Source organism: Nicotiana tomentosiformis, chromosome 6, assembly GCF_000390325.3.
Source record: "Nicotiana tomentosiformis chromosome 6, ASM39032v3, whole genome shotgun sequence".
In the NCBI taxonomy this organism is placed as follows: domain Eukaryota; kingdom Viridiplantae; phylum Streptophyta; class Magnoliopsida; order Solanales; family Solanaceae; genus Nicotiana; species Nicotiana tomentosiformis.
In genome coordinates this window covers 33,380,283-33,395,358 of record NC_090817.1, presented here as the reverse complement: position 1 = coordinate 33,395,358, position 15,076 = coordinate 33,380,283, and the positions used below count along the sequence as shown (strand labels likewise).

The 15,076-nt window shown below is 40.0% G+C and overlaps 2 protein-coding genes across 2 annotated transcripts; both read left to right on the top strand.

Moving 5' to 3' along the window:
- Positions 1–7,599: 7,599 nt before the first annotated feature.
- Positions 7,600–9,225, top strand: LOC138893767 (uncharacterized). Its single transcript, XM_070178427.1, has 3 exons — positions 7,600–7,769; positions 8,151–8,379; positions 8,761–9,225. Exons 1-3 carry the CDS (start codon positions 7,600–7,602, stop codon positions 9,223–9,225), a joined length of 864 nt encoding a protein of 287 aa, XP_070034528.1.
- Positions 9,226–13,316: 4,091 nt separating this feature from the next.
- Positions 13,317–14,741, top strand: LOC138893766 (uncharacterized). Its single transcript, XM_070178426.1, has 2 exons — positions 13,317–14,149; positions 14,303–14,741. Exons 1-2 carry the CDS (start codon positions 13,317–13,319, stop codon positions 14,739–14,741), a joined length of 1,272 nt encoding a protein of 423 aa, XP_070034527.1.
- The last annotated feature ends 335 nt before the right edge of the window (positions 14,742–15,076 follow it).

Sequence of the window (15,076 nt, the reverse complement as noted above, 5' to 3'; positions counted from 1 at the left end):
GAGTGTATCCAGAAATTGTTTGGAGACCTGTAGTGGAATTAGGCTTGCAATGACGAAAGTTGAATTTTTGGGAAGTTAGATCAGGGGGTTGACTTTTGATATCTGGGTCGGAATCCGATTCTAGAAATTGGAATAGGCCCGTTATGTCATTTATGACTTGTGTGCAAAAGTTGAAGTCATTCCAGATTGATTTGATGTGTTTCGGCACAAGATATAGAATTTGAAAGTTCAAAGTTCATAGATTTTGATTCGAGGTGCGATTCGTTATTTTGATGTTGTTATGTATAATTTGAGGCCTCGAGTAGGTCCATATTATGTTATGGAACTTGTTGGTATACTTGGACGGGGTCCCGGGTGGCTCGGGTGAGTTTCAAACGAGGTTCAAATCATTTTTATTTCATGTTGCATTATGGAAGATTTATGGTTCTGGTGTGACCGCGCCCGCGGAGTGTTGGGCGCATGTCATACCCCAAACTCGGGGAGTGCGACAGGTGCTCAACCGAGTAAACTCGGCTGAGCAAGCCTGTTAGATTTCATTCTACCTAAACTCATTCATGAGATAAGAGGAGATGTACTCCATTAATCAAACACTGAGAAGATTTCATTAACAACTTCCATTTCATTTTCATTAGCAGCTTCATTCATAATTTCCAAAATATTACGAGTTTATAGAATTAATCGAAAAAAATGTTTGCCAAATAGAAATATTTCTAGTTCAATTCCCAACAGCATACAATACCACAACATGTCTACAGCGCCTCTAAGTATGACAGAAGAACAGTATGGAAATGCCGGCAATAAGGCCCCGGCTATGCTGTCTTATTCGAGAAATCAATCAATCTCATCCCAATTAAGAGGAATAATTTTATCACATCAATCTCATCCCAAATAAGGGGAATAATTCTCAAAAATAACATAGGTACAAATGTATTTACCTTATCATCTTTCACATTGTATGAATCTTGTTGATACCCAATTGTGCCCTCATATTTTCTCAAATAGTATATATACTTTCAAAATATAATTTTTTGCATCATTATGTAGTTTACAAATTCTATACAAGCATTTTCTATAATTTTTCATAATTCTTAGAGCTTTAAAATCGATTTTCTTGCATTTAAATTACTGAAATATTTATTAATTATTCCTTAAAATTATTCTTGTGATGACCTAATAATTTAAATTATTATTTTGATCCATAATACATGTTTCAAATTTTTTTACTTAATTATATTGGTATTCTTAGGCTATTTGCATAATCTTGCAATAATAGCCTATAATTTGTATTTCTATTGTATTTGTCATTTTATTCAGGGTCAAAATAATATTTTATATTTTTATAATCTCTTATTATTATTTTAAAGTATTAATTTGTATAAATAGAATTTTTATATATTTATTTAACTATTTTTATTAAATTATTTCCCTTTTAATCTCTTATTTAAAAGATGGCCCAATTGTTTGAGCTATTTTGTCTGACCAAACAAACCCAAATCCCTGGCCTAATCCTCAAGCCCAACCCCAAGCGACCCTGCCCAGTCCAAAATCAGACCCAACTCGTTTTTAATCTCAGTCGTTGATCAAAAGCGATCAACGACTCACAACACCCCACTCCCTTTCTTTATATCCCCATAACCTAACCCTAATCACCATTTCCTAAAGACAGCTGCCTCTATTCTCTCTGTCACTCCCTTCTCCTTCACGAACCCTAGCCGTCACACCCCTAATTATCTCCGATTTCGACCGTGACATGGAATCCTCTTACGATTTGCCTTCCATATATGCTCCATCTCCGTGTTACTTACACGATTCTGCTATTACTTAGTACTTGCCTATTTTTGGAAGGTATTCCGTCTATATACGTTCATGGCAAGGCGATATGAAATCGATTCACCAAAATCTTCGGTCGAATCTTTGATTTCTGTCAATTAGGGTTTACCTAATTTTTCTCCTAATCCAATTAAATTGATTATGCATGTTATATTTCCTTATTTATGTTTGATTTTACAATGTTTCCTTGTTTGTTTGCTTGATTTCTACTACTATATAGACACCTCCCCATTCACCTTTGAAACAGACCCTTTTTCATGAGATTCACTAAAAACTAAAGGTCGTCACACTATTATTCTCTCATTCTCTTGTTCTATACTTTGGCTCTTGTCCAGTTGAAAGCCAAGGCCACAGGAATTCGATTTTTCAACTTTTCTTTGTGCGAGCATTGCCCAGGGTTCGTTTGAAGCCTTTAGGAACTCTGACGCACTAGGATTCTGGGTTCTATTGCTCTTTCCTGACGTTTAGAGTATTGTGGAGTTTGTTCTTTCTTGTTTGTTAATTTGTCAAGTGATAACTGGTAAGTTCCTTAGCTTTCGCAATGTTATTCTCCTGTGTTTATGATTTTCATATTCATACCTCAGAAATTTCATGACCTAATGTGTTTCTAGACTATCTCTATGTGCAACCTTGTTAGCATTGAACTCGTTTTGTGATCTGAACTTCTTTAGCACTTGATTTTACCTAAATCTGCTAGTTCTGAGATTTGTTTATGCTTAACTCGAATAATTTTGACTCTCTTATGTTCGTTTAGCCTAATGTGTTGGTACCTGAATGTTTACATTTACTGCGTGGCATAAGTTTGCTTCCCAACTTTGTTCGGGATTCCTGTAATGACTGACTCGTATCTATAATGCGTCCTAATCTATGACCTTCACTCTAGCTATGACCTGCTCCCATGCTATTTTGTCACTCATTATGTCTTCGGTTTGCCTAATCCTGTACCCCCTGGTGATTAGTTGGGAACTTTAGAGTAGCCATCTTAACGTTTGTTTCCTTATAATGTTTGATACTATTTTTTCTTAGTGGTATAAGTTTACATGTCTACTTTCTAGTTTGTGATGGATATTCAACATAATTTGGACCCCTAGGCTTTAAATTCTTTCAGTTAGTGCTCTACTTTAGATTCGTTTGGTATTGTGCACCTTTGTATGTTAATCTTGTAGTCCTAGAAAATCTGATTCCCCTGCTTCTTACAAAATGTTTTCTGCCCAATATGCTTAGTGTTTGAACTTGTGATACCAACCTATCCTTTGAGTTTTTTGTTGATTCTCTTTGCCTGTATGTTCTTTGTTCAATCACCCCTGCTATGTCTGCTTCTAAAATATAAGTGCACCTCTTCAAACTCTATCACTTGATCACTGTCATCTCAATCTCATTTGTTACGTATACTATTTTGTATCTATCAATCTGGGCCGGCTGAAAACCAAGGCGACCAAAACTCTCTTTATTGACCTCCCTAGTGTGAGCACTGCTCAGGGTCCATTTGAGACCCTTGTGAACTCTTACACACTAGGATTTGGGGTTCTTTGATCACTCTCTTTGCTGCTGGAACTTGAGCTGTCTCTGGCATTTAGCTTTTCTTCCTCACATTATTGGTATAATCTACAAACTGGGTTGTGTAAGTGATTTCTGTGTAATTCAATATTTGGGTCATATGGGCAATTTGTGACTATTTGGTTTGGCTTGAGTTCCTCTATGATTTTTGGGCTGTGCTGATGGGCATAGTCCCCTGTTTGGATCTGGGCATGCTATTTGCGAAGAAAGGGTTTGTTGAAGGCCCAGGCAATACTGGGTATCTCCTTTGGGCCTGCTGCAGGCCTACTATAATTTCTTGTATAATATCTGCACTTATATTCCTCATCCGGTCTATAATAATTTTTTAATAAACAATTGGGGTGTTAGTGAAATTGGGGAAACTGTATATTCCTACGTTTGCATGAAAGGGTAGAAAACATGCCTATAGGATTCGTATGATTTACTTATTATTTTATCCAATCTGCCATATGTGCTATTTAAATATCCATGTACACTAGTATAAATTATGCCATTAGGGGAATCACACACTCACACAACTTGTTTACTATCAAAGTATGAGCGTAAATACTATATTTATTCCCATGTCTACTAGTATATGTCACTAGACATCATGCCTATAGGAAACAAATGCCAATAACCATCCTTCAATTTGCATAACGGCAACATGTTCATTAGATACCATGCCTATAGGATTATACTAGCTTATGCTCTGCTCGTCCTCATTTAGATATCATGTCCATATGTTCTTAATTGATCCATCAGTTACTGTTATATCTATTGCTCCCCTAGAAAACATGCCTATAGGGACGTAGTGTTACAGAATCAGTTTTCAACTGCCAACTATTAGAACCTAGCTATAAAATACTGCTACTTGCTTAAAAAGCATGCCAATAGGATCAAACACGAGTAATTTTGAGTATTCCCAATGGTTTTCATTCCCCCTATTGCGTAAATCACTTAGAGACCATGTCTATAGGTTTTAATAACTTATAATCTGTAATTTCAATAAACAACATAACAATACCAGATACTCTTAAACTGAGTAGTTGTTTAGAAACCATGTCTATAGATCTTAATGACTTCAATTTGCCTCTATTCTAAAACTGTCTAGTGCCTAACGTAGAAATCTGTCTGTGTGCATTTGTTGTCTAAGTGTGGAGGCTAATTTGAGCCTTCAACTGTCCTTAAGTGAAGTCTTATTTGTTTTGAATGTCACTTAGTTTTATTATTTTGAGCATCCTAAGTAAAGTCTAGAACCAACCAAATAGAGGTCCAACGTCTCCTGGACCATAGGCATAGGACGCGACCTGGAACTGAATTAGAACGCTCTAAGTAAACAACTTCAACATAGTAATCGAGTAGCAGGAGATGATAGTGTGTGCCCGCTGAATAATATGAGCAACTCCTTTCTAAAAGGAGCTGTGAAATATTATTTATGTTGTACGGGGTGATCCTTTAGGCTAAAAAACTTAGGACCCCCTTTCTCTTTATACACTTAATCATCTAATATAGACAGTTATAGTTGTATCCTTGTAGTCCTTAAGATTTGTACCAATTCTCATTGTGTTGTAATGAAACTCTTTGACCTTTTATTCTATTTGTTTATTTAATCATCTTGCCTAATTATAATCCACATAGTCTTAAGTTCGGCCGGGTCCCACAATTGTGGATCTCAAAGAGTGCCTAACACCTTCTCTTTGAGGTAATTTAAGCCCTTACTCGATCTTTTGTGGCGCTGACTAGTCAAACAGAGTTATCTGCACAATAGGTGCTCTAACGTACCTTAAAAATTGTTAGGTGGCAATTATTCTCTTTTAACACTTTACCTCCCACTCAAAAGAGTTGTCGCAATGTCAAAGCCCATTTTTGCGAGAAAACGGGGCACGACAGCATGGCGACTCTGCTGGGGAATTACACTTAGGCTCTTACCATAATGAACTTGACTTATGTGGATTACTTTCTTTATTACCTGTACATCCCTTTTTCACCTTTATTTGTTTAAATTTTGCTATTACATACATATCCCTTCCCATATTTACCTTTATTTGTTTAAATTTGTTATGACATGCACATCCCTTCTCCGTTCACTTTATTTGTTTAAATCTGTTTTGACATGCACATCCCTTTTCCGTTCACTTTTATTCACTATGACCACTCTTTATTTCATCTTGTCTAAGACTGCCATATCATGCCTCTCCCATCCCTATTCCCATATCTGCTTTATTACATTCTTGCATATATTCCACGAACTAAACTGACTCTTTCCTTTTGTCCTTCTTTTCTATATATTTCCTATGTTTACCTTACTATTGTATTTACTGCTTTTACATATTTATCATGCAAATACTTGACAACGTATTATTTCTGCATAAAGCATGCTCCACATCATACTCCATTCATGCCAATTATCAACATAGCGGCGCTTGATGAGTGTCCGCGCTCTTCCAAAATTATTTTTTTTAAAAATCAGAAAGGCTTATTTGTGGTAGACTAGTCGATCAGCGGTGCAGTCGGCGGTCCCGTGCCTTTCCCTCTCAAGTTGTCCACTTGAGAGTACCTGTCTATACCTTTCTAGAAACCTTACTCCAATATCAAATGTACATGCATCATGTTACACATAGTACAGGTTAAAACGTTGTTAACATAATAGCCCGCTAAGATAAGCCTTGTCCAAAGTCCGACGGGATTTTTTACAATCCCAATGGACACTACCATGTTATGTGCATTACTTGGAGAAAATATGCCAATATGTTGATCATTATTGTGTAAGTGGTCATATTTGGAGGGGGAAAGGGCTAACTTTATTTATTTGCAAAAAATGAAGCACGAAGTCCCCAGGTTCGAAAAGTTCCAAAACATCCCACCTTTGCTACTTGACTGGTTGAAAGACCTTGCGCCTTGCGACAAGAATCATGTGAGAAGGGTCCTTGGTGACTTGCCATCTTTGCTTGACCTCCGACCAAATAGGGCATTGATTGAGGCTGCTACCATGTTCTGGGATGAGAAAAGGGCCATTTTCCATTTTGGTGACATAGAAATGACTCCTCTCCTAGAAGAAATAAGAGGCTTTGCTAAGTTTCCATGGGATAGTCCAGGGTTATTAGTACCGGAAAATCACACTCCTCACGATTTTCTGAAAATGCTAGGTTTCAAGAAAAATGATGAGTTGCTTTGTTTGAAGAAATCATAGATCCCATTTGAATTCCTTTATAAGCATTATGGACACAGTAAGTCATATCGCCTTCATCATGATGAACTCTCCATTACTTCATTAGGTTGGACGCATCGCCGGGTTTATGTATTCATCATCTGCTTCTTGGGATTGTTGATATTTTCAATGAAAGGGGGAAGGATTCACACTCGTTTAGCAATGGTTGCAAGAACATTAATGGAAGACATCGAGGGGAAAACCTACACCATCATCCCTATAATCCTAGCTGAACTGTACCGTGCTCTAGATCGGTGCAAGCAGGGTTTCGGACATTTCGAAGGCTGTAATCTGTTATTGCAAGTCTGTTATTGGAACACTTTCAGAGGGGAAAATATCATCAAGAGCTTCTGTGAAGGCCATGTAATGACTACATAGCTTATCACCATCCAAAGAAAATGACATTCATCCCAGATAGGTTCGCACAGCCCGGAAGTGCTGTAAGTTGGGTGCGTTTGTTCAGTAATCTAACAAACGAGAAGGTACATTGGATATTTGAGTGGTTTCCTAGCAGTGAGTTCATCACCAGGTTGAGGGATAATACTCATTTGGTATTGATAGGGTCGTGAGGCATTTATACTTATGCTCCTATAAGGGTAATGAGACAAGCAGGAAGGAAACAGGTCATACTTCGGGTTTCCAACATGGTCCAGTACAAGGCAGATTTCAAATGGGACATCATTCCTTTAAAGTTCGAGGCGCAACATATGTGGAACTAGAAGGTCATCATGGAAAGAGAGACTATCGAGCCAGACAGGTACCATGCTGGTCATGTGTATTTATATCCATCATGGTTGGTAGATGATATAGCGGGAGACGTCAAGCCAGGGGACAATTTGGAAAATAAGATCATTGATGATGCTGTTGAGGCACAGGTCAAGTATAGAAGGCTTCGCAAAAGGATTTTTGAGTCTAAAGCTAGACATCTGGAACAACATAAAGTGGACATGGAGACAATAAATGAATGGAAGGGGATTTCCACTAATGCAACAGAAATGTTAGACTATCTGGAATAGGGATTGATGGAGCTTGAAGGGAAGATGAGAAAGAGGCTTTCAGATTGTCAAAACACGGATGGAAGTGAAGGAGGGCATCTAGAAAAGGCTTACCTATTGTTGGATATGCGCGATCTAGGGAACTTGATTGATGGAGTCAAAAGAGCCAAGCACGGAGAAGGTCCTTCAGGGACCAAGTAGATTAGCAAATAATGTCCTTTATTATTTTCTAGCTTAGTTTCAGATTTAAATTGTAATAAGGCTAAATGCCATTAGTAGCTTTATTATTATTGTCGATTTAGTGAAGGTTTGGATCATTTTCACATTTATGAAATGATGAAATTATTGGCATCAATTTTCTCCAAGTCTATGTGTTGCTTAGGCCTACCTCGGGCACAACGAGGTCCCCAAATTACGACGTGAATTATTACATGATTTTGCAAAACATGTTTAATATTACAAGCATTCTTTTAATACCCCTTACTAACTTGGTTACCTTTTGCTTTTTCTTCTTTTTGATTATTCCCATTCCCCAAGGTTGGTTCGTGCATACCGACATTGTCAGCATATCACACTAGATCCAAAGGTCCTCTACCTCCTCCTCCTCTACCAAGTGATCCTAAAGGCAAAAGCAAAGGGAAAGGGAAAATGGACGATTTGACTGGTATCAAGAAGGACAACGCTACTATAGCTGAGAATGTCGAAACTTCAGATGGTCGGCGCACCCCAGCACAGAATGAACTGGTCTTACGACTGGAACAAAATATTTTGGAGCTACAAGGAGAACTTGAGCAGGTTCGGAACTTGGTAAACCACTCTCTCACTCTAAATGTCCGTGATATTGACCAACAAAATCCAAATACCCAGAACCAAGCACCACAAAACCCACAAAACCAATACCCGCCACCAAACCCTCCTGCACCACACCAGTACCCTACACCTCCCCAAAACCTTAATCCTCCTCCAATACCAACTCTGCAACAACATCATCACCACTCAACCCAATCCTCGCAGACTACTACTTATCATATTCCCCAGAATATACCACAACCCACTCCTGACCTCCAAAACTCAACAAATGATCACCCTTATGCCCAGATCTCTGGAGTCCACCAAAGCAACCTGATATATATGGTGACCTTACCCCATACCCTGCAATAAACTCTATACATACCTGAATCAACCGAGAAAGACCTGTTTATTAAGAATATAGCGGAAGAACTCAAGAAGCTCACTGGCAAAGTTCAAAGTGTCAAAGGTGGTAAAGGCTTTGAAGGTTTAAACTATGAGAACTTGTGCATTCAGCCAGATGTGGAACTGCCAGAGGGTCACAAACCTCCCAAGATCAAAATGTTCGATAGAACTGGTGATCTGAAAGTTCATCTAAGGACGTATTGTGATAAACTTGTAGAAGTGGGCAAAGATGAACGAATCGGTATGAAATTATTCATGCGAAGTCTCACCGGAGATGCGTTGTCTTGGTATATCAGTCAGAACCCAAATAAGTGGGTTAATTGGGTAAGTATGGCATCGGATTTCATGGACAGATTCAGGTTCAACAGAGAAAGCGAATCCGACATTTTCTACATTAAAAACCTCAAGAAGAAACCAACAGAAACCTTTTGTGAATATGCTACTCGGTGGAGATCTTAAGCCGCGGAAGTAAGACCAGCACTTGAAGAAGAACAAATAAATAAGTTCTTCTTCAGAGATCAAGCCCCGCAGTACCATGAAAGGCTTATGGTTATTGAAAATCACAAATTCTCTAACATCATCAAGCTGGGAGAAAGAATAGAAGAAGGGATTAAGAATGGGATAGTGACAAATTTCGAGGCACTGCATGCCACGAATAAAGCATTGCCATCGGGAGGTATTTCAAAGAAGAAAGAAGTGGGAGCCATAATGGTGGCCCAGGGTCCTAAGTCTCCTCTCACATACCAAAGACCCCCACTTACATACCAAACACCTCCACCCACATACCATCCTTCATCCCCCAAATACTAACAACCTGCTACCACCTACCACGCCTATAATACTCAACCCACATATTACCACTCACCACCACCCGCCCGCAAAAACTACCAAAAACCATGACCAAACTTCGACCGCAGACCACCTAGACAATACACCCTAATCGCTGAGCCCATAGACCAATTATATGAGAGATTGAAGGTTGCTGGTTATGTCACTCCCATCCCTACCGTTGCTATTGAGAACTCCTCTCAGTGGATTAACCCGAACAAGACATGTGCCTATCATTCAGGCATGAAGGGTCATACAATTTATGAGTACTGCACACTAAAAGACAAGATTTAGACACTGATCGACAACAAGGTCATACATGCAAAGGAAGATGCACCAAATGTTCGTAACAATCCTCTCTCGGATCACAGAGGTGAGGGAGTGAACGTGATATAGACTGACGAGTAATGGGATCTGGAAGGGTCTATTAGACTCATTCAAGAGGGAGATGATCCTAAAACATCTCCGGTCACCCTCACACCAGTTGTGGTATAAACCTAAGCACCGTTTGAATCGAAGAAACCACACCAGCACTGTTTGAAGTCGAGGTAACCACACCCTTCACTGTGATGGTAGCTCCCACGCCATCTTACAAGTCTGATGCTATCCAAAAGGATTATGTTGCAGAAGCAAGGAGGAAAGGAAAAACAAAAATAGAGGAAACAGGTGTGTCGCAAGGCATGACTAGAACTGGCAGAGTTTATACACTTGAGCACTTGGGAGGAACAAGCAAGGAAGCTGCGTCTAAGCCGCCTGTTGTTGAGACTAGCCCTGATGACCTTTGGAGAAAAGTACAAGTAAGGGAATACTCTGTCGTTGATCATCTAAACAAAACTCCCGCTCAGATATCCATCTTGTCACTGCTGCAAAACTCCGAGACACCCAGGAATGCCTTGATGGAAGTGCTGAGTGAAGCTTATGTACCCACCGACATCACTAGTGGGGAGATGGCCAACATAGTCGGGCAAGTACTGGAAAGCCACAAAATCACCTTTCACGAGGATGAATTACCACCAGAAGGACTAAGTTATAACAGGGCACTACACATCACAGTGCAATTTGAGGATAAGTTCATTGCCAGGGTCCTGATAGATGGGGGTTCAAGTCTCAATATATGCCCACTAACTACTCTAAAGAGGTTGTATAAAGGCCTACACGAGATACAGATGGGAAGTATGAATGTAAAGGCATTTGATGGATCCCAAAGAGCCATAATCGGATAAATCAACCTCAACCTACAAATGGGCCCGACCTAGTTTGATGTTGAGTTCCAAGTGTTGGATATATCTGCTACCTATAATCTATTATTGGAATGACCCTGGATACACGCCGCTGGGGCAGTGGCTTTTACTCTGCATCAGGCTGTAAAGTTTGAATGGAATCATCAAGAAGTGATTATCCATGGGGATGGAAGCAACCCCATCTACACCAATCAGACCGTTCCAGTAATTGAGAATAGGAAGAAGCTGGGTGGAGAAACATACCATCGCGTTGAGTGAGTCAACACAATTGAAAAGGATCAATGGTGGAGTAACAAGATAGAAAGCATATTAATATGGACAGGATATGAAGCTGGCAAGGGTCTCGGAAACAACCTTCAAGGGATCACCAAACTCGTACAACCGCAGCGTCATGGCATAACGTTTGGGCTCAGATACGAATATACTTGGCAAGAGTACCAGGATTGGTCGCCGCCATGGCGTGGTCCTTATTATCCACTGGAACAACCAGTACCACCTCTGCACCAGACATTTCATCAAGTTGACATAATGTGGGGATCTGAGGAAGATGAAGTCTTAGCTGGCATGAGGAAACTATTTCTGGATGAAGAAGATATGGATTGCAGTGTGATAGTTGTAGAGGAGGAGGAGGAGGAGGAGGAGGAAGACCTTACCATTCAGACCGTGGGGAAAAGAGTTGTTCTCAAAAACTAGATTGCTGCACCATCCCGGGCCCATCGAGTTCCTGGGTAGCTTGGCAGATTAACATCAATTATTTTTAAGCATTTGAAACATTTTCAGTATTTTGCCTTGAAATAATTGCTCGAGTCATCGAGCTGCATTTGTTAACATTTTAAAGATTTCAATTAATGCATTACTACTTTTCATATTTACTATTATTCTCTATATTTTCTCCTTTTACAACATTATTATTACCTATACCGATGAACTTGTGACTATGATATGTAATGAGACAACGCAACATAAATATAGTGATTCAGAAGACCTGGAAGATGATACGATATCTGAGAAAATCGTCAGAGAAGTGGAAAATTTTGAAAACAAGCCAAAGTCCATTTTGGATGAAACTGAAGCAGTTGACTTAGGGGATTCTAAACTGGTCAAGGAAACACACATAAGCATTCATCTATCACCGTCAGAGAAAGAAGAGTACATCAGATTCCTAAAAGAATATGAAGATATCTTTGCATGGTCCTACGACGATATGACGGGTTTGAGCACATCCATAGTAGCTCACAAATTACCTACTAATCCTACATGTCCACCGGTAAAGCAGAAGCTCAAAAAATTCAAGCCGGACATGAGTTTGAAGATAAAAGAGGAGGTCACCAAGCAGATCAAAGCTAAGGTTTTTAGAGTGGTCGAGTACCCGACTTGGTTGGCCAACATCGTGCCAGTTCCAAGGAAAGATGGAAAAGTTAGAGTATATGTTGACTACCGAGATCTAAATAGAGCAAGTCCCAAAGATGATTTCCTATTGCCTAATATACACATATTGATCGACAACTGTGCCAAACATGAACTCCAATCCTTTGTGGATTGCTTCGCAGAGTACCATCAGATCTGGATGGATGAGGAGGATGCTGAAAAGATAGCCTTCATCACGCCATTGGGAATATATTGTTATAAAACGATGCCATTTGGTCGGAAGAACGCCGGAGCCACCTACATGAGAGCCATGACAACTATTTTCCACTACATATACACAAAGAGATAGAAGTGTACGTGGATGATGTTATCATGAAATCCAAAAGTATAATCTGAAACTGAATCCTGCAAAGTGTGCTTTCGGAGTCCCTGCCGGAAAATTGTTAGGATTCATCGTCAGTCGCAGAGGAATTGAGTTAGACCCATCAAAAGTCAAAGCAATCCAAGACTTTCCACCTCCGTAGAATAAGAAAGATATGATGAGCTTTTTAGGGCATCTTAATTACATTAGTCACTTCATAGCACAATCAACTGTGATATGTGAGGAAAGATGCTGCAACAAGTTGGACTGAAGAATGCGAGAAAGCCTTCGACAAAATCAAGGAGTATTTATCCTAACTGCCCGTTCTGGTCCCACCAGAGCCAGGAAGACCACTGCTGCTTTATTTGTCTCTACTGGATGGAGCTTTCGGTTGCATTTTGGGACAACATGATGAAACTGTAAGAAATGAGCAGGCAATATACTATCAGAGCAAGAAATTCGCACCCTACGAAGCCCGGTACACTTTGCTGGAACGCACCTGCTGTGCTTTAACATGGATAGCTCAGAAGTTGAGGCATTATTTCTTTGCATACACTACATATCTCACATCAAGGATGGATCTACTGAAATATATCTTTCAGAAGCCCATGCCTACGGGTAAGTTAGTAAAGTGGCAAATATTGCTGAGCGAGTTTGACATCGTCTATGTAACCTAGAAGGCGGTCAAAGGACAAGAATTGACAGATCATCTGGCAGAAAATCCCGTAGACGGAGAATACGAACCATTGAAAATGTATTTTCTTGACGAGGAGGTGTCATTTGTGGGAGAAGATATCACCGAAGCATATGATGATTGGAGAATGTTCTTCGACGGAGCAACAAACTTCAAAGGAGTAGGTATTGGAGTTGTCTTGGTATCAGAGACCGGCCTACACTATCCGATATCCACAAAACTCACGTTTCCATGCACCAACAATATGGCGGAGTATGAGGCCTGCATTTTGGGACTCCGGTTGGCCATTGACATGAACGTTGAAGAGTTGCTGGTAATCAGAGATTCAGGCCTTTTGGTTCACCAGGTTCTAGGAGAATGGTCCACAAAGAACACCAAAATATTGCCATATTTGCATTGTGTACAAGAGCTGATCAAAAGGTTCACAAAGATAGAATTCAAATATGTTCCGAGAGTTCAAAATGAGTTCGCAGATGCATTGGCCACTCTATCCTCTTTGATACAACACCCAGACAAGAACTTCATCGATCCTGTCCTAATAGGAATTCATAAACACCCAGCTTATTGTGCTCATGTTGAAGAAAAGAGCGATGGAAATCAGTGGTTCCACGACATCAAGGAATATTTGGCAAAAAGAGAATATCCAGAGCACTCTACCCATACTCAGAAGCGCATGCTTCGAAGATTAGCAAACCATTTCTTTCAAAGCGGAGGAATTTTGTATAGAAGAACTCCTGACTTGGGGTTACTAGTCGATGCCAAGGAAGCATCCAGATTGCTCGAGGAAATACATGCCGGAACTTGCGGACCGCATATGAATGACTTCGTCTTAGCCAAGAAAATACTAAGAGCAGGGTATTTATGGATGACTATGGAAACAGACTGCATCAAGTATGTTCAGAAATGTCACCAATGCCAGATACATACTGATATGATACGAGTGCCACCCAATGAACTCAATGCAACAAGTGCACCCTGGCCTTTCTCCGCTTGGGGCATGGATGTCATCGGTCCAATCAAACCCGCTGCTTCAAATGGGCATAGGTTCATTCTAGTGGCCATAGATTATTTCACAAAATGGGTCGAAGCCGCATCTTACAAAGCTATAACTAAGAAGGTCGTCGCAGATTTTATTCGGGATCGCATTGTTTGTCTGTTCGGAATGCCAGAGTCAATCATCACCGACAATTCCACCAATCTCAACAGTGACCTTATGAAGGCCATGTGTGAAACTTTCAAGATCACGCATAAGAATTCCACAGCATACATGCCGCAAATGAATGGAGTTGTAGAGCCCTCCAACAAGAACATCAAGATGATACTAAGGAAAATGGTAGATAATTACAAGCAATGGCACGAGAAGTTACCATTTGCTCTGCTCGGGTATCATACCACGGTTCGCACATCAACTGGGGAGCCTTATTACCTATTGGTTTATGGCACTGAAGTAGTTATTCCTGCCGAAGTAGAATCCCTTCTTTGAGAATTATATAAGAAGCGGAGCTCAACGATGCAGAATAGGTACAGAGCCACTATGAACAACTGGCTCTCATTGATGGAAAGAGAATGAATGCAATATGTCATGGTCAACTCTACCATAACAGAATGGAAAGATCTTTCAACAAAAAGGCCAGACCAAGGCAATTCACACCGGGGCAGTTGGTGCTAAAGAGGATCTTCCCACATCAGGATGAAGCCAAGGGGAAGTTCTCACCCAACTGGCAAGGTCCCTACATGGTTCATCAAATATTAACAGGAGGAGCACTCATACTTGCAGAAATGGACGGAGAGATTTGGCCAAAACCTATCAACTCAGAT